At 42.6% G+C, this 21,818-nt stretch overlaps 1 protein-coding gene across 4 annotated transcripts; it reads left to right on the top strand.

Annotated features, from left to right (window-relative positions):
- Positions 1 to 677: 677 nt before the first annotated feature.
- LOC113447617 (uncharacterized) lies at positions 678 to 20,181 on the top strand. Of its 4 annotated transcripts, XM_087918837.1 has the most exons (8): positions 678 to 795; positions 3,373 to 3,444; positions 5,954 to 6,074; positions 7,054 to 7,139; positions 8,440 to 8,560; positions 12,093 to 12,206; positions 14,246 to 14,857; positions 17,556 to 20,181. In XM_087918837.1, exons 2-8 carry the CDS (start codon positions 3,430 to 3,432, stop codon positions 18,449 to 18,451), a joined length of 1,965 nt encoding a protein of 654 aa, XP_087774963.1. In that variant the 5' UTR covers positions 678 to 795; positions 3,373 to 3,429; the 3' UTR covers positions 18,452 to 20,181. The 4 variants fall into 4 exon arrangements, with proteins under 4 accessions (XP_087774963.1, XP_087774960.1, XP_087774962.1 ...); XM_087918834.1 differs by lacking the exon at positions 12,093 to 12,206; XM_087918836.1 differs by lacking the exon at positions 12,093 to 12,206 and having other exon boundaries at positions 681 to 795; positions 5,988 to 6,074.
- The last annotated feature ends 1,637 nt before the right edge of the window (positions 20,182 to 21,818 follow it).

Below are 21,818 nucleotides of genomic sequence, written 5' to 3'. Positions count from 1 at the left end.
CAAACATCTTGTCACTTGGATACCTTCACTGGATAAAAGACATTTTTAAAACAGGTTTGCTAATATTAATGCAATACAGAAGTCCAGATTTCAACATGCTGGGGACTGCCTGAGACAGTCTGAGGTAGATTAAATACAAATATTACAAGATCCAATCTGGTTCCATCACCGGGACCAGAAGTTTACTTTTCCACAAATATCATATTTAATATTTGCCTTTATAAAGCCCTTCAGTCAAGGATTACTTCAGACAAGGCTTTAAGGACGCATTCCAGTGTTGCTATAACTACAGCCATCATATCTTCTTGGGGAAAAAAAATAAAGGCCAAACCTGAAAAAGGGACCAATCTGAGATAGCTTCGTTAGGATAAAAAAAAAATTTGCTTTACAAAATAAAATTCGAGGGCAAACCCTAGAAACGAAATAATGGAATTCAATAAATGCAAATGACAGTTTTTTGAAATAAAGGGCTAGAATATAGAGTTACTGTAGATGTTGCTACCCCCATAAGGGAAAGACTCAGGAAAACAACACCCTTTTGTCTGTAAGGTCGAATCCGCTCCCCATTGTGAAGGCAGAACACCTGAGCGAGTCAAGTTCGGGGCAGGGAGGCAGCCGGCCAGCAGAGGGCGCCGTGCTCTCACGGCCAACGAAAGGAGACACCGCCTCCACCGCTCCGTCTGTCAATTACCGACCATTTTAGACGCAGCGCCGCCTGGTTGTCCCGGGCTGGAGGCGCTTCGGCTTTCCCGTCTGGATCGTTAATTGCTGCTGCAAAAAGGAGGAGAGGCGAAGGTACCGGGTTTAGTCAGGGAACTCGATGGGAAACTAGATTTGCCGGCTGGTTAAGGGCTCCTTATAGTCGCGAGCCGGGTTGATCGTGATCGCAGAAGCCAGGCTAGTCGGTGTGTGTGTAATGTAGTGGGAGGTCGGTGGAGGCAAAGGGGGGCGGGGATCCAAGCTATGGTTGCTTATTTTGTGCATTGATCGTGCATTAAACCTGGACTTTCCTCCAGGAGATGCACAAGATGCTTCTTCTCTTTCGCCTTTTGCACACAACAGCCCGGTGAGGTAGATCGGTTGGTAAAAAAAAGAGGGTATCACTGCACAAAGTGGACTTGAACCCTGGGTCTGATCCACCACTTTAATTGCTCCGCACTCCCTGGCTGCGCTGTGCTTAGGTTGCTTGCTGGCTGCCTTGGGGAGCAGCAGGACAGCTTTGTGCATTTCTCCATTCTTTGCCCCTCTTGTGTGGTTGCTTGTGCTTAAACCATTAATTAGCTGCCCAGAGTCGCTGGGAGGTGTGTGTGTGTTTATTTAATGTATTCCAAAAGACCAAGATCCTTTTAACAAGCATTAACAGCCAAGCCAAGTTTCCCCCATCTTATTATCTTCTAATCTAGAGTATTAGCCATTCTTTCTTGGGTTGTGTGTCATCTACAGATTTTTATAGAAATTCTCAATTATCTGGGTGATGGTTGTCCCAAAGATGCTTTTTCCAAAAGGCAAGGGTTCCCCCCGCCCCACTTTGAAAACATTTCCCTTCTGAATCTGAAGGATTTGAAAGAATTGAACTGAAGAAGCTTTTAAGATGAGAAATGCAATGTTTTCAAAGGAAAAAGAAACCCTAAAAAAGTCCAGTTGCTTTTGGGAAAAAGTACTTTTGGGTCATCTGCATATGTAATCCTCATCCCCTGAACCCATTCATCCAGGTTATTAATAAAAAGGTTGAACGGCCCAGGGCACACAAGCCCTCTGGCAGTCCGCTTGATATCACTTTCCATTGGAGGTACTGTCCAGATGCAAACATTCAGCAAATGAAGTCCTCTATCTATCATCTATCTACCTCGCTCATATTTGACTCCTTTATTAATGAGAATATAATGATGTTATTTATAAAAAATAAAGGTGGGATAACAAATAAATAATAGCTCTGTCAGAAAAAAAAAGAAAAGATTAGTTTGACAAACCAAGCTGGCTCTAATTAATTATTGCATTCCTTTCCAAGTACTCAGAGGCCTTGTTTAATCGTCTGCTTCAAAACTTTGCCCAATATAGACATCAAGCTTTACAGATCTGTAATTTCCCAGATTCTCTTCTCCCCCACCCACCTTTTTTTTTTTTTTGAGGACAGCAACATTGGCTACTTTCCAGTTTCCTGGAATACCAGTTTTACAGAAGGTCACAAGAGCCACAGTTAGCAGTTCTGCTTAATTTCTGTATTCTAGGGAGTAATTCACCTGATTCTGGAAAGCTGAAATTTGTTAAATTAGCTCAGTGTTCTTTTGTGTACCTTGAATTGCAACTCCCTCTTTCCATTTGTGGTACAATAACAGTAGCCAGTGAGGCCTTTGTTTTCCTTCTGAGAGATGCGAAATGTAAAAGATGAGGTAACAGATCCTACCTTCTTACTGTTATCAGTTTACTCCTTTCTCCTGGCAACAGGCTGACAGCCTCTTGGCTTTTTCCCCAAATTTCAGCACATTCTGAATTTAGCTGTATTGAAGTATTTCCAGTAATATTTGTTGACTGGCTTGTATCCTTTAGTTTTATGTCCTTCTTTCCATTTCCTATAAATGTGCCTTGAAAAAAATGCCCACACAGATCTCTTTAGATATCTCTCATTTTTTCCCTTCTACCATAGTAGCGTGCTAAATTCTGGTCCCATTTGTGGTTAAGTCGAAGATTATTTGTACTTCGTGCTCCCAGTTCCTGACTGGGTCTGTGTAGCTCCTGGAGATGTGTTTAGGGTCTCTTTTATCAGAATTGCTGATCCCCATATGAATTATTGGGTAGAGGTAATTATTGATGGGATTGAAGAGGTTTGGCACCTCTCTGTCACATCTTGCTCCCTCTCATCAGAGAACTAGCTACCACCAGAATACTTTTTTTTTCCATGCAGGATTTTTCAATTTACTGGGGCCCAAGCACCTTCTGCCCTATTGGGATTGATAAGACTTGCTTATGGACTGTAAATTAGCTTCTTGAGTAGTGTTTCTCAACCTTGGGGTTGAGAACGGGAGCTGAAGTCCAGACAGCTTCAAGCCACCAAGGTTGAAAAACACTGTAATCTAGAGCAAGCATCCGATACCAATTGCTGAGATTTATTGGACATAAATACTGTAATTTTGTTTTGCTTCTTTGAAGAAAAACCAATAAACCAACTGTTCTTATTTGTAAATAAATCTTAAACCCATTGACTTATATAGTATACACATGTGCAATTCTGGATTCCTTGGGGGAATTTTCTCTTGTTTAAAAATCCTCCTTAGGCATCTGGGTTTGATTGTTGGAATTGTAGTATTACTATAGGACTAATGGAATTCATCAGCGGTGATATAATAAATTGTTTCTTCTCTAATTTCTGGGCAGATAAAAAGTTTCAGTCTCTGCTTCCCTGGAATACTTCCTGTTCTTTTGCCTAGCAAGATGGAACTTCCTCAGGTAGGTCGTTTTCAATAGGTCTTTATTTGGCTTTGTTTTGGAGAACAAAAATGCCTAAGACGCGAACACAGTGGCTGCCCTCCTTTTATGCTTTCTGCCTATGTGAGCAAAACTAGGCTCCATGGGCAATGTTCTTTGGGCTAAGAAAATTGATATGTGTAAACTAGCCCCGGGTATTAAGTCTCATGACCCTTCCAACAAAAAGAGTGTATTTTCCATACACTGTGAGAATCTATAGAAAATAATGTATTGCCTTATTGCTTTAATAGAACAATAAATCCAGGGGTTCAAATATGACAATATGGAGTCTATGTTATTTTTTATTCAGCTACATGTACCCTGAAGATGTATTCCAGTAAAGTTTAACAGTGGGAATAATGCCAAAAGGTAATAGATTTAACATTCACTAAAGGCTAGACAGTCATCCATTGGAGATGATTTTAACACGATTCCTGTACTTGAAAAGGATTGCCTATGTTATTGTTACAAAAAGGTGAAACAGCTCAATTATTACAGCAAAGATTACGGCCAGAGACTGACGGTGGAACATACCAGAAACTGCTCCTGTGGAAGTTCCAATTCAAGCTAAATTGGAAGAACAAAACCAACTAGTTTTCAGATACGATCTAGAGCGCTAGAAAATGATCCATCATTTTCAAGAAGAGCATCAGGAATTTCTTTGAAGTCCTGAATCTTCTTGGTCGGGAACAGGAAGAACTATGGAATGAAATCAAATCAATTGTTAAAGGTTGAAGGTGAAAAGAGGGAGTCAAAGAAAAGAAAAAAGAAAAAAAGGCAAACTGAATGTCAGACATGGTAGTGAAAATTGCTAAGAAGAGAAGGAAAACCAAAGCAAAGAAAGAACAATGATCTCAGGAAGAAACTTAAAACATTTCAGAGACTGTTAGACGAGGTTTATTACAACAGCGGCCCGCAACCTTTGCGGATTGGCAGACCCGGTTGGAGGGGAGAGAGGAATGGTGCCACATGAGTGGTGGGCTGGCACACACGCACGCACGCACGCAGCTCCACTCAAGTAAGAGGTAAGTTTTTAGGGCGCCACTCATGGGAGTGGAGCTGTGCACGCACATTGGCCTGCCTCTCACGCGGCCTGGTTCCAAATAGGTTACAGCCTGGTAGTGGACCATGGCCCAGGGGTTGGGCACTCCTGCATTACAACATCACAGATGGAAACATACATGGGCGAAGACAAGGAGAACCTTGCAGAAGATCTCTGAACTTAGAAGATTCCGTCCTTAAATTGGCGTGCTAAGGACTCTTCATAAACAGATAATACTTGGTTGACAGAAGGTCAGACAAAGGAGTTTATTGAAATTCTGTGTACAGCAGTTGGAGTGTCAACATTCAAGATATTCCCTGTTTTCCAGATCTCTAGTACAAAAAGACAAGGTTAAATCAACACTGCAGTCATTACCAAGTTGGAAGGCTAGAAAAATATGGCAAGTTTTCAAAGACAGGTCAAGATTCTTAACCAAACTGTGCCAGCATATCTGGACACAGTGGCCAAAGTCATGAAAGAAGTCAACACAAAAGAAAAGAGACTTAATATAGTATGTAAACTACAGACAGTCCTTGACTTATAACCATTCATTCAGCAACTGGTCAAAGTTACAATGGCACTGAAAATTGCTTTTCACACACTTACAACTGTTGCGAGGATCCCCACGCTCATGTGATCAAAATTTGGATGCTGGGCAACTGGTATGTATTTGTCATGGTTGTAGTATCCTAGAACAGTGTGATCCTCTTTTGCAAACTTCTGACAAGCAAGGTCAATGGGGAAGCCAGACTCACTTAACAACCGTGTAACAACTGCAGCAATTCACTTAATAGCTGTGGCCAGGAAGGTCATAAAATGGGCAGAACTCAATTTCTCTTGCCTAGCATGAGAAATTTTGAGTTCAATTGTTTACGTAAGTCAAATACTATCTATATCAGAGGTCTTCAAACTTGGCAACCTTAAGACTTGTGGGCTTCAACTGTTGAAGTTGAAGTCCACAAGTCTTAAAATTGCCAAGTTTGGAGACCCCTGACCTATATTACACAATACACTTAATTTCACATTCCAGCAAATTAATAGAAATATCAGTGAATAAGTTTATGACTGCCGTGTTCTCTTCATGTCAATGACCCATTTTTACAACCATCACAACTGATGACCTTGATGTATAGACTCCATTGTGGTTATCAGTCAAGGACTCCCAGGGCAATTATGTGATTATATGATATATATTTTTTTGTTATTCGCTTGCTTCTACAGTTCTTAATTCTTAGTTCGTTCAGTTGCAAAGTATACACTTAGTCCGTTCAGTTGCAAAGTATACACAGCAAGACAAACAACTGTTTGGCCTGAACTATATCTAAGCCCTAGTGCTTAACAGTTGGTTTCATAATTTTGAAAACTTCAGCAGTGAGCTGTGATTATGTTAAGGGTAGGAATAGTAGCTCTTTTGTTGTGAAATAAAGATGTCATTTCTTTGTGGTGTAGGTGGCATTTGAAGAGGTTGCTGTGTATTTCACAGATCAGGAGTGGGCCTTGCTAAATGTTGGTGACAAAGTCCTCTACAAGGATGTCATGCAGGAGAATTTTGAACACGTGATGTCATTGGGTGAGCATGAGAATTCTTGTTGTTTGCTGCACCAGGGATTCTAGATCAGGGCAGGGCCGGGCTTCAAAAATTTTAGCAAAGGGTTCTCTGCCTGGTTGCTGAGTGGGCGTGGCCATGGTGGGTGTGGCCTAGTTGGCCTCCTGCACCACAGTAGGGAAGGGGACTTTTTGCCCTCCCTGGGCTCTGAAGGCTTTCCTTGAGCCTCTGGGAGGGTGAAAACAGCCTCCCAGCCTCTGGAGGCTCTCTGGAAGCTGGAAACGGGCCCATTTCCAGCCTTCCTGAACTTCCGGGAGGCCTGTTTTTTGCCCTCCTTGAGCCTCCATGCATGCCCTGCACTTACCTGCATCCAAAACAGGCCGCGTGGGGAACTCCTGGGAGGGGAGGTGTGGGGTGGGCAGAGCCAGCCAGGAGTGGGATTTGGGGGTTGTTCGAACTGTGCAGAATCTTAGCTAGGGGCTCTCCCAAACGCCTGCAAACCCCCAGCAGCCCCACCCCGGGTCAGGGTTGTCAAACTCGATTTCATTGAGGGCCACATCAGAGTTGTGTTTGATCTGGGGGGGGGGGGCAGAGTGGGTGTGGCCAAGGTGGGTGTGGCCAAGGTGGGTGTGGCCTGTTCGATGTCACTCGTCGAGATTCCGTTTTCAACCATGACTGCTTCCTGCACTCCTCTGCCAGCAAAAATGGAGGGCGCAGTCTCTCCGGGCCTCTGTTTTTGCTGGCAGAGGGTTGCAGGAAGCCGTCGTAGCCAAAAACAGCCCCAGGGGGGTGGGTTGTGCAACCTCCCTGAGCTCCATTTTTACTGGCAGAGGCACTGCAGGCGAGTCCTTTGCTGTTTCCAGGGTGGCCCCGCAGGCCAGATCTAGGCCCTCCGTGGCCCGGATCCAGCCCCCAGGCCTTCGATTTGACACCCCTGTTCTCTTTTAGAGAGGCATAGTTGAACTAGTTACTGTCTCATGTTAATGTTTTCTGTAATTTCCAGGCATCCTTCTTGCTCTGAAAGAAAGCAAAATCGCGCCTTGTCTACTTTTGGTAACACCCTATTCTAGCTCTCTGGCTTTTCACCAGGTAGGCGTTTTATATATATGTGAGGCTGTACTTGGGAGAACAAAAATGCAAACACAAGATGTAGAAGAAAACGTGTGTCTCTGTAACATGCTTTATTCATGTGAAAAATGTCGAAATATGCTCTTTCTGTAACAAAACATAGTTAACAAGGCTCAACAATCTGAAAAGGAAACACTAGAGGATATTTTTCCTTCCTTTGCGCTGTTTTTTTAAAAATTTTGGCTACAGTCAGACCCTTTTTAAATAAGCCCTATTAATATTTTTACTCACTCTGCCTGCATGAACTATGTCCCAGGGGCTGCATGTTGACCCACATTTCTGGAAAATGAGAGGAGAGAAAGTTAAAAAGTACTGCTTTCTATGTTGCAGCATGAACACTACATAATGGGCTCTCTATTGACTTTTAAGCTACCTCCCCGGTAACTTAAAGTGATTAAAAACGGTATTTTTGAGGAAACTTTCAGTAAATTCACCCATGCCTCTTGTTGTTCTTATTATTATTTTTCCCAGCTTTGATTTTGTGGTTGCAATTTGTATGGTAGGTTGTTTAAATCCTGCAGTTTTTGTATTGCGATATTGTGATTGCCAAGGATAAAAATAAATAAAAAAACAAATAAATAAATAATATTTATCCATATATAGTCTAATTAGAGCTTTGTTTTCAGCTGAAATCATAACCTTGATCCTTGGTGTTGTTGAATTTGTGGAGCAGGAGAGGGGGAAAAGGAAAGAAAAGATATGGCAGCTGAACGATATTATTCAGTAATGTTAAAAGCAATTATGATTCATCTTCCAATTCCTTTTGCTGCTCAGAGCATATTAATTTATTTTCCTGTATCTAGGAATAATCTAATATTACAGATGCACAGCCTGGAAGTCCACAAGTACCCCACCAGCTACATTTTAATTTTTAATATGATATATAATAAAATATTAAATACATGATTGGGAATTGATCTTATCTGTATTCAATTTAGAACATATGTATGAACAAATCAAATGCGGTCAAATAGAATTTTAGTCCTGGCTGCGCCACACTGTTTTTTTGTGGCCCCAAATCACTCAAAGCGTAGCCTCCAGCCCAGAAAAAGTGGATCATACCCTGCTGTCAGTCATTATGAGCAAAGAGAAAGATGCTGCTCTTATCACCCTACTGCCCAGATCCTTTGTTGGATGGAATCTTTTCTCAGTTCTTGGCCCCATTCCAAACTTCCCTGTATTTTCAGATTGGGTAATGTATGGCTGTGAAGTTGCTGGAAGGGTCTCTCGGGAATTAAAGATCTGCCTATTTCCAATGTAGGTCTCATTTGAGGAGGTGGCCATGCATTTTTCTGAGCAAGAGTGGGCATTGCTGAATGTGAACGAAAAAGCCCTCTACAAGGATGTTATGCAGGAAAACTATAAGCATATATTGTCCCTGGGTAAGTGATATATGCCTCCCGTCATCTCCTGTACTCTTAAAACTTGGATTTTTTAAAGATTCTGTGTTGCATGGTTTACATAAACAACCAATCAATCAGGCAATGATACACATGGACAAGATTATGAAGGACCAGGACATTTCAATTTTAACAAAGATCAGAACACGTAAAATATTGTTTTTTTTTTCTAGCTGTAAATTATTATTTATTTTATTATGTTTTGAAACTGTCCATCTTTACACTTGGAATTGGCTGTGAAAGTTGGAGTCAGGGAAGGAATGGGAGAAAGGAGATAAATGGCTTTGAATTATGTTTTTTTGGAGGTGATTATTAAAGCTCATGGATTGATCGACAACTGTTGATCAACCGTTAATCAAACAAAGGCCAGTTGATCTTTCGAAGCAAAGATCAACAAGCAAAAACTCACTTATTTATACAGATGATGTAAGGGAATGAAAGGATAAATAGGGTTATTATGCTTGACAAGGATGAAAAGACAAAGAGAAAAGGAAGACATCAGATAAAAGATCAGAGGTGTTAAACTCAAGGCCCACAGGCTGCATCCGGCCCTTGGGGTGCTTAAATCTGGCTCTAGGAGCTGGCCTGAAAATAACAAAGGACTGGCCTGCAGTGTCTCTGGCAGCCACAGTGTGGCGTGAGACCACGTGCCCCCCATTCCCCCTTTTCAGTCTGGATGATCTCCTGCAGCACTGTGCTAGCCAAAATCAGGCACAGGGGGCCATGTGCCCCAACACACCCCATTTTTGGCCTGGACGGCCTCCACACTTTGTGGCTCCCCCGTGCCCCGTTTTGGCTGACAAAGTGCTTCAAGAGGCGCCTGTCCCATCTCCCCCCCCCCCGCAACTTCCCGGGCCAGTCCACAGGAGAACTACAGTGCTGATCCGGCCCTCAAAGAAATCCATTTTGACACCCCTGAAATAGACGGTCAGGATCAAGAAGATTTTTGGATTAACTTTCAGATATTGCCAAAGGCAGGTTAAGACGGTGAGCATTTGGTCTTAGAATCACAAGGAGTCAAGCTTGCTTTGACGGCACCTAACTAACTTTATTAAAGGAAATGCTTTCACATCACTTTATATGTCCTTCCTGATCTTTTATAGGTCAACTGCAAAGTTTATTGATATTCCTCAGCAGTTCCTAATAATGTACGCTGTTTGCAAAGCCAGCTAAAATTGGTGTGTCCCGATTACAGCTACCATAGTCCTCGACTTACAGCCGTTTGTTGAACGACCGTTCAAAGTTAAATTGGCACTGAAAAAAGTGACCGATTCTCACACTTACGAACACTGCAGGAACACCACAGTCCCACAGTCATGTGATCCGACTGCTTGGGAACTAGCATGCATGTATGATGGTTTCAACATCCTGGAATTCTCATTTGCAACCTTCCTAGAGAACTTCTGACAAGCAAAATCGATGAGGGAAGCCAGATGTCAAAAGTTCCGACTAAGGAACCCAACCAATTCAGCACTCGGAGACTTTCAACTTTCTCAAAGAATTGTTTTATTGAGTACATCATTTCGGCACGCATGAAAATAAAACCAGTTCTAAATATTTCCCGTGGTTTCTGTACAATTAAAGAATAGATCATCCCTTCCCCCAGTGTCACAGGTCATATTGTACAATTAGACTCTATGGAGATTCTCAGTCATCCAGGTCATGGTTGCCCCAAAGGTGCTTTTTTTCCAGAGGCAACTGGACTTTCTGGTTTTTCTTTGAAGACGGTTTTGCTTCTCATCCAGGAAGCTTCTTCAGCTCTGGCTGGATGGTGGGGAAAGGAAGGATTTATATTCCTTGCAGACAGCTGGTCATTTGCATTCTTTTAGCGGGTCATTCAAGTCACCTGGAGGTTTATCGTTAGGGCCACCTGAGTGCTGCAAATGGGTGTGGAGCCTTCTTGGGACTGTTGAAAGGACTGTGTTGTAGATTGGAGATAGATGACGTCTGTCCTTCCCCTGTGTTGAGAGGGGTCTGTTCAGTTTGCAGATCTGTACATTGAGGAAAGAAAACAGCCACTTCATAAACGCATGGCACAACATAAGGAGAACAAACACATCAGGAGTAGATTCAGCAGCCCATCTGCATTTAAAAGGCACAGGCCACAAAGAAGACAACAAATCCATATTTTGGACAGACAGGATCGCTGGTTTGAAAGAGGGCTCAAAGAGGCCATCTATGTCAAAATTGAACAGCCCTCTCTCAACAGAGGAGTGATATGACATCATCTATCCAGGGGTGGGCTTCAAAAATTTTAGCAACCGGTTGCTGGGTGAGCGTGGCCACAGTGGGCGTGACCTAGTCAGCCTCCTGCACTACGGGGGGAGGACTGTTTTCACCCTGGGCCCCAGAGGTTTTCCTTGAGCCTCCGGGAGGACGAAAACCTCCCAGGCTCCAGAGGCCTTCTTCTGGGAGGCCCATTTTTCGCCCTCCCCGAGCTTCCATGCAGGCCCTGTACTTACCTGGGATCCAAAATGGGCCATGTGGGGACTCCTGGGAGGGGCGGGGTGGGCGGGGCCAGCCAGTCATTGGAACTACCGTTTCGGCAAACCAGACGTAAAATTAGCATCCGGTTCTCCCGACCTGTGCGAACTGGTAGCAGCCCACGCCTGCATCTATCTCCAATCTACAACACAGTCCTTTCAACAGTTCCAAGGAGGCTCCACACCCATTTGCACTATTCAGGTGACCCTGAGGACACAGATCAATCTCCAGGTGGCCTCAACGACTTGCTAAAAGAATGCAAATGATCAGTTCTCTCCAAGCAGCATAAATCCTTCCATTCCCCACCATCCAGTCAGAGCTGAAGAAGCTTCTTGGATGGGAAGTGAAACGTCTTCAAAGAAAAACCAGAAAGTCCAGTTGCCTCTTGGAAAAAAAAGCACCATTGGGACATCGTCCAATTAGGTGTCCTGGGCATCTCTTTGGCAACTCCCCTCAGCCTCTGGCCAGCACCTGTGGAGATGACCTTGTTTCCCACAGGATGGTCTGTTGTTGCTATCTGGTGTGACATTCCAGACCTCCCTCTTCCCTCAATGAGAAACGGAAAGATGGCTGTGACAGGCCTGATCCATTTCAAAGTTTGCTTAACTTTGTTTAACAACAGCACTTAACAACTGTTGTCATTTGCTTTACAACCATGGCAAAAAAAGTCATAAAATGGGGCATGATTCACTTAACAACTGCCTCGCTTAGCAAGGGAAATGCTGGGCTCAACTACCTCTAATGTTCCCACTTCCTTTATATATTTTATACTCTGTTTCCAGGACGTGTCCAGTGAGTTCCTGGTGGTGTCCCATTTAGGGGATGATTGGTCTCAGTCTTGCTTCATTCAGCAATATGACTGCCTTGCATGCCCATTTCAGAGTTCGTTCCTTAGGGTGGGGTCTGTTTTTTGGACAGGGGAAACAGAGGGGGAAAATCCTTTCCCATGGCACTTCATGTCCACTGATCTGAAAACGAGTACAGGAGGTGGGTATTACACTGCAAAAGTAGACTAGCTCTCTCTGAGCAGGCTTCCCAATTGCTCAGCCTGTAATGGCTTCCCATACAGAGCAAAGGGACGGGCTGTGGAAGTCAGACTTTCAGGACTATTGGAAGAGCCAGTCCTTGACAAAATTCATTCCAGGTGAGGCAGGGCTAAAATAGTTCAAAATAACAATTACATTTTTACTCTCTCTGTTTTGCCCTTATGCATGTAATAGAGGGGACAAGAAGAAACGTGCACGTAGGAAAGTTATGGTTAAAAGTGCATTTTCATTCATTGTAGGAGCTATCTGTGTATGTATATAAGGGGACAGCAGCATCATTTCTGTGCTATACGTTACATACAGGTTGTCCTTGAGTTGTAACCAGTGTGAGGCCTGCCCAACTCGTAACTTATGACGGATGTAAATCAGATGACCCACATGATCGATCCAATTTTATGACCTTTTTTTGTGGCAATCATTAAGTGAGTACCATAGTCGTGAAGCAACTACATGGTTGTTAAGTGAAGCCATGGTTTGTTATGGGCCAGTTTTACTGAAAGTAAAATGGGGCCATGTGATCGTGGGACCCTGCAAATGTCGATCTATGCAACCCGGTTGCCGAGTGCCCAAAGTGCGATCACACAGCCGGGCGGGCACAAATGTTGGAACTTTGAATCTGAGTCCTCAGTACCCACTCCCAGTTAGGTCCCTTGTAACTTCTAACGGTCACTAAGTGGCCAATTGTAACTTGAGGATTACAGCTGAATATGTACCTAGTGCAGGGGTGTCAAACTCATGTTGTCACGGAAACTGGGCGTGGGTGTGGCCAGCGGTGTGATGCAAGCCTGGAGTTTGACAGCCCTGATCTAGCGGCACCTTAGTTCTAGATAACTCTGGTAGTTGTTTCATTAAACAACATGGAGAAAAAAATAATACTTTATAGGATAGATATCAGAAGGTACCTTACTTGAGTAATACCCTTATTAAAATAAACAAGGCACAGAAGAATGTGCAAGTTTTTGATTGCCTTGTGAACTTTATAAACAACAGGGAGTGGAAAAAAGAGTAAACATTAGGCCGGTTCTTCAGTCACAAAAGTTTAAAGTTCAAGCTTAGTTTCCAAATAGAGATTGTAGTCAGAGCATTTCATGGAGAAAGAAAATAGCTGCCTCTCTCATCTCTGAAAAGCCAAAAAGCAAGTTATCTTGCATGCAGGCAAAGCTCACGGGAGTCTGGCAGGAAGCAAACAAATAAATATTTATATCAGCGATTATCAACAAAGTTGGAAGGGAATATTGGCAACATGATTGGATAAAAAGTAAGTGAAACCAAACTCTGAATTAGGATGGACCTTCAGGTGGTACAATCCTCTTAAAATGGTAGGAAGCCCTTGATGTCAGGCTCCATCTTGGTGGTCTACGTCAGCATTTCCTAAGATATAAAAATTAGTAGTTATTTTGATTCAAGAAAAAAAAGCTCTCCATAATTGAGAAGTAATCTAATTAAGAACAATTAAAATATCAGAAGAATTTGCTAGCTTTCCTCACCAGGTGGTCCTCGACTTGCAACCATTAATTTAGTGACTGTCCAGAGTTACAACGGCACTGAAAAACATGACTATAACCAGTCCTCACACCTGTAACCGACACAGCATTCCAACAGTCACGTGATCAGCATGTGGTTCCTTGACATCTGAAATGTATTTACAGTGGTTGCAGTCATGTGATCATCAATTGATGACTTTCCCAGCTGGCTTCCGGTTAGCAAAGTCAGCAGGGCAAGCCAGATTCACTTAAAGACCACATGATTCACTTAACAACTGCAGTAATTCGCTTAACATCCCCAGCAAAAAAAGGTAAAATTGGGCTTAACTCATTTAACAGCCATCTTGTTTAATAAGATCAATTCTGATCTCCATTGTGGTTGTAAGTCAAAGACTATCTGCATGTATAATATCAACCTCTTCTTGTGATGCGTTTGGAGTCATGCTGAGTTATCGAAGGCCTGCCTTGTTTTATGTGAAAGCTTATTTTCATCTGACAGTCTCTTGGAGCAGTGGGAAATCTTTGGGCTTTTGGGTTACTGTTTGGTTTGCAAGTGTGCTGAATGAGGAAATGGGGTAGGAATGTTTTTGATCCATAAAGCTGGCCTCTTGGGCTTTGCACATGGTCTAAAAGTCCAAAAACTTCCTTTGCAGGAGACATTTCTCCACCAGGAAGCCCCACTGCCACAACACCATTTGGAAGATTGTTGGGTCATTTACAAGCCACGGACCGAGAGGAACTCCAAGAGGAGAATCAGATCGTGCTGGGAAGATTGGATGAAACTGTCCCTTTAAGAAGAAACATCCGGGCCCCAGAAGGCCCTCCGGCTGATGTAGGGGAAAGAAAAGATTCTTGCCTCAAATGTGGGAAAACTTTCTGTCACAAATCGGCGCTCACCGCTCACCTGAGGATCCACACTGGAGAAAAGCCATATCGCTGCCAAGAGTGTGGGAAAAGCTTTAACCAAAGCTCGGCCCTCACTCAACACCAGAGGATCCACACTGGAGAGAAGCCCTACGCCTGCGTCAGTTGCGGCAAAAGATTCAGCCAGAGCTCTGCTCTGACCCAACACCAGAGGATCCACACCGGGGAGAGGGCGTACACCTGCCTCGACTGCGGGAAGAGCTTCATCTACCAGTCAGCTCTGATTCGGCATCGGCGAATCCACACGGGGGAGAAATGCTACACGTGTCCTGATTGTGGAAAAGGTTTCAACCAAAGCTCCAACCTTATTACGCACCGGAAAATTCATAAAGGCGTGGAAGGTCGGTGATCCCTGAGAGCATTGTTCTTTTTCTGAATGCAACTTCTGAAGGCCAACCATCCTGCTGGTTGGTTGTTCTGGCGGTGGAACAGCTTGCCTTCAGAAGTTGTGGGTTCCCTGGAGATGTTGAACAAGACATCGGACAGCCATTTGTCTGAAATGGTATAAGGCAGGGGTGTCAAACTTGCGACAACACGTTGTCACATGACGTATTGCAACTTTCCCCCCCCTTTCCTAAAACGGGGCTGGGCGTGGCCAGCGCGTGACGCATCTGGTCTGCAGGCCACGAGTTTGGCACCCGTGGTATAGGGTCTCCTGTTTGAGCAGGGGGTTGGATTAGAAGACTCTAAGGTCCCTTCTAACTCCATTATTCTGTCATTCCTGTACAAGTAGTCTTTGACTTATGAAAGTTCGTTTAGTGACCGTTCAAAGTTACTATGGCATTGAAAAAAAGTGACTTATGGCTGTTTTTTCACACTTCTGACTCTTGCAGCATCCCCATGGTCACGTGATCAAAATTCAGATGCTTCACATTTATGACGGCTGAAGTGTTCTGAGGTCGTGTGATCATGTTTTGCAACCTTCTGACAAGCAAAGTCAGTGGGGAAGCCAGATTCACTAATAACCATATTACTATCTTAACAAATGTAATGATTCACTTAACAACAGTGGCAAGAAAAGTTGTAAAATGAGGCAAACTCACTTAACAAATGTTTCATTTAGCAACATATATTTTGGGCTCAATTGTGGCTGTAACTCAAGGACTACTTGTATTTTTCTATTGCAGTGGCCTTCTACCCGGCCAGAGGCCCTTCAGATGAGGGGAATGCATCTCCCATCATCCACATTGGGAATTCAGGGAGTTGCAGTCCCAAAACATCTGCTGACTGCCATTTTAGGAAAGGTTGAGTGAACTAATCCCCAATGAACATTTTATTGAAGATTTTTACTTCATATGCTTGGCCAATAGGTTATATAACCATGATAATTGCATCTGCCTATATCCCAGGTTCTTGGGAAGGACTTGATAGTTGGATAAAAATGCCAAATCCATTCTAAACACCTGGCTGGCTGTGTGACCAACCATTTTTTTTATTTACATACTGCCTGACCTGCTGAATGGCTATTGTTTTATTGCTGTTTTTAATATCATATTTGATTAATTCTCAGCCTTCCCTCTAATATCGAAGATTGTGGCTGATCTAATTAAGTCAGTGCCATTTCTATGCCTTCTTATCCTCTAATTTGCTCCTTACTACAGAAGCCATCAAATGATATGGTAATAGCAATATACATTTAATATATTTGACTACAAGTATCTGCAGCATTCTGCAGAAATGATTTTTTTTTCAGTTAAATTTTTATTTATTTAGAAGATTTACAAAGTGACCAAGTTGTGTAGTTATGATTCCAAGCTATGTACATCAAATCCAAATCAAAACAGAAAATGGAGATTACAAATAAGAAACCTTACAGAGTCAAAAGAAATTAAATCCTGTAACCAACACAATAGAAATAAAATAGACTACTTGGTTGTTATGAAAGCTTTTCAGGAAACTTACATCAATAGTGGATGATGTAATAGTGTAAGGGCAATGCAGCCACCCAAAACTTTAGATCCAGTTATTTATTTTATTTTATTATTCAAATATCTCATCATTTTTGCAAATACCTTAAGACAGCAAACATATGTAATGCACCTTCCTCCCCTTATTTTCCCCACCGCAACAACCCTGTGAGGTGGGTTGGACTGAGAGTGAGTAGCCCAGGGGTGTCAAACTCGATTTCATTGAGGGCCATATTAAAGTTGTGTTTGATCTGGGGGGAGGGGTGGCAGGTGGGGTGGGGGGAGCATTTTTACATCACTCATGTTAGGGGTGCCTGTGGTGGCCCGTATGCTCTGCCAGCGAAAATGGGCTCCTGAGCTCCGTTTCAGCTGCGATGGCCTCCTGCAACCCTCTGCCAGTGGAAACGGAGCTTGGGAGGGCCGCACACAGCCCTCCCAAGCTCCTTTTTGCTGGCAGAAGCACTGCGGGCTGGTCCTTCGCTGTTTCCAGGGCAGCCTCATGGGCCAGATCTAAGCACCCCATGGGCCACATCTGGCCCCTGGGACTTGAGTTTGACACCCCTGGACTAGCCCAAGTTCACCCAGCTGGCTTTCATGGCTAAGGTGGGACAAGAACTCATCATCTACCCACTCTCTAGCCTGATGCCTGCTAGGCCCGTAAACAAATTATATGGTGGCTTAACTGTAGTTTTTGCCAAACTGGATATTTACTGAATTCCCAGCCGTTGTTGAGCATTTGATTGGAAGGGGAGGGTTGCTTAGCATTATGTATGAAGGCTTCATTTGATGGTGAGATAAAAAAAAATAAAAAGAAAGGATTTCCTAGCCCAAATCTCTCCTCCGCTTCCAAAAGGAGTGTTCTATGAGATTTCTTATATGAATCATCTCTGCTTTAGCAGTAGCTAAACATTGGAAAGACGTAAGAATCTGCTCCCCTTATTGTTTTCTCTTTGGAGCCTCATACAGTTGCATTTTTCAACCAGTTTCTTGAGACTGAACCCTAGACCTGCATGCAAAATGTGTCACTGAGAAGTGATTCTCATAATGAGCTGCTATTGCTCTGTTTGCACTTTCTGTCTGGCATTATACTTACCTGGTTGTTGTTGTTGCTTTTTGTCTGTTTATCCTGAAGGTAATGGAACAGCCTATGGGAATGGCAAAAAGAGTCCTGAGCTTGAAAAACGTGTGCAGTTAGAACCGCATAGCAACACTTATAGGACATTCCAGCAAGTTTGTCCTCAGAGTTCTCCTTTGGAAAAATGCCTTTTGGACTGGAAAATTTCCAAGAGAAACCCTTCAGATCAGGCCGAGGAAACACCTGTGTCTAGCACGGGAAGTGTGATATCTCAGAAGGACACTGTAAGAAAAGTAGGCATTCCTAGGGTGAAACGGCCACTTATCTGTCACGTCTGTGGAAAGAACTTCAGGTACAGCTCCCATCTGGTCAACCACCAGCGGATCCATACAGGAGAGAAGCCTTACCACTGCACAGACTGTGGGAAAAATTTCATTCAGAACTCGGCGCTCAAAAGGCACCAAAGGAGTCACCGAGGTGACAGGCCCTATCGGTGCTCGGATTGCGGGAAAAGCTTTAGTCGGAATGCCCATTTGGCGAAACACCAAGGGATTCACACTGGGTTAAAACCGTACGAGTGCCTGGACTGTGGGAAGAAATTCAGTGTGAAGATGAACCTTGTGATTCACCAGCGGATTCACACAGGAGAAAAACCGTACATTTGCTTGGAATGTGGGAAAAGCTTTAGCCAAAGGGCTCATTTCATTATCCACCGGAGAATTCACACGGGGGAGAAACCTTATGAATGCCCTGACTGTGGGAGAGCCTTCCGTGTGAGCTCACACTTGGTTACACATCAGAAGATCCATATGGCAAAGACTTCTTTCATATGTCCTGACTGTGGGAAAAGTTTTAATGGGAGCAAACAGTTTGTTCAGCATAAGAGGTGTCACACCACTGGAGAGAACAGGCCCCTGCCAAATTCAGGGGTAACTATTAAGTGTGAACCCTGAATTTCCTTATTAGAAATGAATTCTGGGTTCAATCAGCCCTGAAGTTGAAGAGGGCATTTCTACATGAGGGAATCAAAGGAGGCAAAACGTCTCCCAGCCGCCTCTTATAATGGCCAATTATGAGCCTTTTTCTGTGTGCTTAGAGCTGGAATCAAGGCAGTTGATTGAGAGAGGAGATTTTCTCAACTTTTAAACTGTTGGGCAGAACTGAAATCCAAAGACAATACAATACAATACTGGCTTGGCTGTGGAAAGACCCGGTTTCAGCCATAGGATTTCATTACACAAACTAATCTTATTAAGAAAATTGAGAATAGATGAAATGGAGAAAAAAAATAGCTTGGGTTTACTGTCTTTGAATTCTTTAGACCAAGAACGGAGTGCCACAAATAAGATGCTGTATTATTTATTTCTAAAAGAGAACCATCCAGTGGAATCACCAGACCTCTCCATTGCGTCCATTCTGAACAGCATCCAGGGTAGCAAGGAAAGGACAGAAGAACCAGGAACAGCTTGGTTTCCTGAGAGGACAGTTCTTATGATTGCACTGACTGCCAGCTTTGGAGAAGAGAAGGCACGTCTCATGGCATCCACCAAATCGGCCTTTGCATTGAATTGAAGGGTGCATTTGTGAAATACCACTAAGGCTGGCCAAGATATTTTATTATTTGAAGTGAAGAACAAAGTGTCTGGCCCTCATTCTGTTTATACCACCTACATTTTCATAGCTGGATTTTATTTCAACTTTGGCAATTAGACATCTTTTTGTGCTAGGCCAGTAGGTGGCAGTCTAGCTTAGGTGGCAGAGGAGAATCTGGGGAGGAGAGCTCCTTGCTGGCCCAATCTGTAGAATCCGTTCACTGATGATGTTACCTAGTTGGGTAATGAAACATCTGCAAGAAAACAACCAAGCTCAGAGAGCACTCAAGGATCCAGTCTGTAGAATGTGTCTCCTGAGAAAATCTGCCGAGCCTCGACTTTCCAGGTGTACAGACAGAGGCACCAGGGATGTATGTGCCTCACCAAAATCTAGCATATGCTTTCCATTTCCAACATTTGCCAACAGATTGCAACTGTTAGCATAACAGAAAGGGAAATAATGATATGAAACTAATTTAATGTAATTTTAATTATATATAAACTGCATTCAATCCTATTGTCCTTGCCTAACTGTTGTCTTTTGGGCGTGGACACTGAACTGTAACCAAGAAGCCAAGCACAAGCATTGGCCTGAGAAGGGGTGTGTCTCTCTGCACTGTACCTAATAGTAGTGCAGATCCTACTTTAATTTAATTATGACATAAATTGAAGTTATTTCTGTCTCATGAATTGGATTCAGAAGTCTGCTCCAGAGGAGGGGAAGGGAAAAAAAAGAGCCAAATTCTGCCTCTTTCATTTAGCATGACTTTGTATTTTGTCTTTACTGTCACCACGAAAAGTAGCTTCTATACTTGTGATATAATGGAACTAATTTGGCTAACATTTAATCTGATTGGAATATCTATTCCCAAATCCAAAATGTTGTTTTTGAACTATTACTGTATTTTAATGTGTTGTAGGATTTGTTTGGGTTTTTTTGGCCATTCAGGAAATTGTTGAGAGAATAGAATTTTGTGAAAATGATGCTTTTCAGATTTCTTTTTCAATGTTTGCATATGTTTCAAAATGTATTTGTGAGAACTTCATGTGGGTCTTGTTGATATATAAAAGGAATCAGAGTGGACAAATAACACCAACGTTTGGTGCTTATTTCAATGATTTCATAGCCATCTGTCTGCCTGCAATTTGGCAGTTCGAATCTCACCAGACTCAAGGTTGACTTGTCCTTCCATCCTTCCAAGGTCGGTAAAATGAGGACCCAGATTGTTTGGGAGCCAATAGGTTGACTCTGTAATCTGCTTAGAGAGGGCTGTAAAAGCACTGTGAAGCGGTTATTTAAGTCTAAGTGCTGTTGCTATTGCTATTGCTATCTATCACGCAGTGTACAACTTTGTGCAGCTCAGCCAATGAAATTAAAGGGCCAGTGGTGTAAGAACTTAATTAAACAGTCAGGACTGACACAGGCCAACTCTGCTCTAAAGGAAATTCTCAAGCTCCTTCTCATTGTAAAGTTGTCACTTCAAAGATTCCACAAGTATTACTATGACCTACTGAGAGAAGAGAATATTTGTAGCTCAGATTTGAACTGTTTTAAGCTTGTTTTTTTTCTTCCCAAACTATCATTACCAAATTTGGTGACATCATCCGTGCACTGATAATATTACCTAATATGGCAATGAAAATAACCAAGCTCAGAGAGCACCAAGGACCCCACATCCCATGCCTTGTTAAAAAGAAAGCACGAGACTACTGTTGATGGCTATCAGTCTGAAAACTTTTATAAAATTATTTCCAAAGCCTTAGCCCTTCACAAATCCACAATCAAAGCTGAAAAAATGGCTGAGACAATAGTCACTCTTATCAGGAATGGCTGTCCTGCCAACACATAGTCCTCAACTTAATAACTACAATTGGGATGGAATTTTGTTGCTAAATAATTTGTTATTGGTTTTACAACCTGTTTTCTGTCATTAAGCAAATCTGGCATCCTCCATTGACATAAATTGTTGGAAACCAGCTGGGAAGGTAGCAAATAGTAATCATGTGATTCCAGGGTGCTGCAAATTATATGTTGGTTACCAAGTGTCTGAGTTTTGGTAGTGTGATCGCAGGGACACTGCATTGGTCATAAGTGTGAGGACTTTTTTTTTTGGATACCTTTATAATTCTGGACACTAAAACGAATGTTGTAAGTCAAGGATTATCTGTATAGAATGGCATAGCAGTTTTGTGAATGTTTAAGATAACACAGTTTAGATGAAAATATTAATCATTGATTCAAGATCATATTTTTAAAGCTAGAATACTTGATTTATAATAACCATCAAAAGGAGTGGGGAAGTGAATTTGCAAAAAAAGAGAAAACAGCAACCTTAAACAAAAACTTTTAAACTTTTAAAAGCATCCTTTATCATCTGGCAAGGAACTGATTAAGAAATGGCCTATTTAGCGGTAATAGTTTTTAGCATTCGTGAACGAGTTCCAGCATGGATTGGCTCCCTAATGCAAAAACCTAAGGAAGCCTAACTAGTTCTGACAGAGTGAAGTTCTACAGCATATTCTAAATGTTCTTCAAAATAGGTGACTTGTTTGTGGTGACAGAAAACAAGATATACAAGAAGGGACACTCCATGTTTCTGTAATGGATGCATACTCCTCTGGCTGAATTTGGTTTCATCAAGTATTCCCAGCCTGGATTATCTCATTTTTCTTGCTTTCAGATTTTACACCTGAATGTTGTTTAGAGCTGCACCATTGCTATACTATA

The sequence above is a fragment of the Pseudonaja textilis genome, unplaced genomic scaffold (assembly GCF_049901715.1).
Source record: "Pseudonaja textilis isolate UNSWEBS1 unplaced genomic scaffold, rPseTex1.2 PTEXCTG81, whole genome shotgun sequence".
Lineage (NCBI taxonomy): Eukaryota > Metazoa > Chordata > Lepidosauria > Squamata > Elapidae > Pseudonaja > Pseudonaja textilis.
The sequence above is the reverse complement of the archived record's forward strand: the minus strand, read 5'-3'. Positions and strand labels throughout refer to the sequence as shown.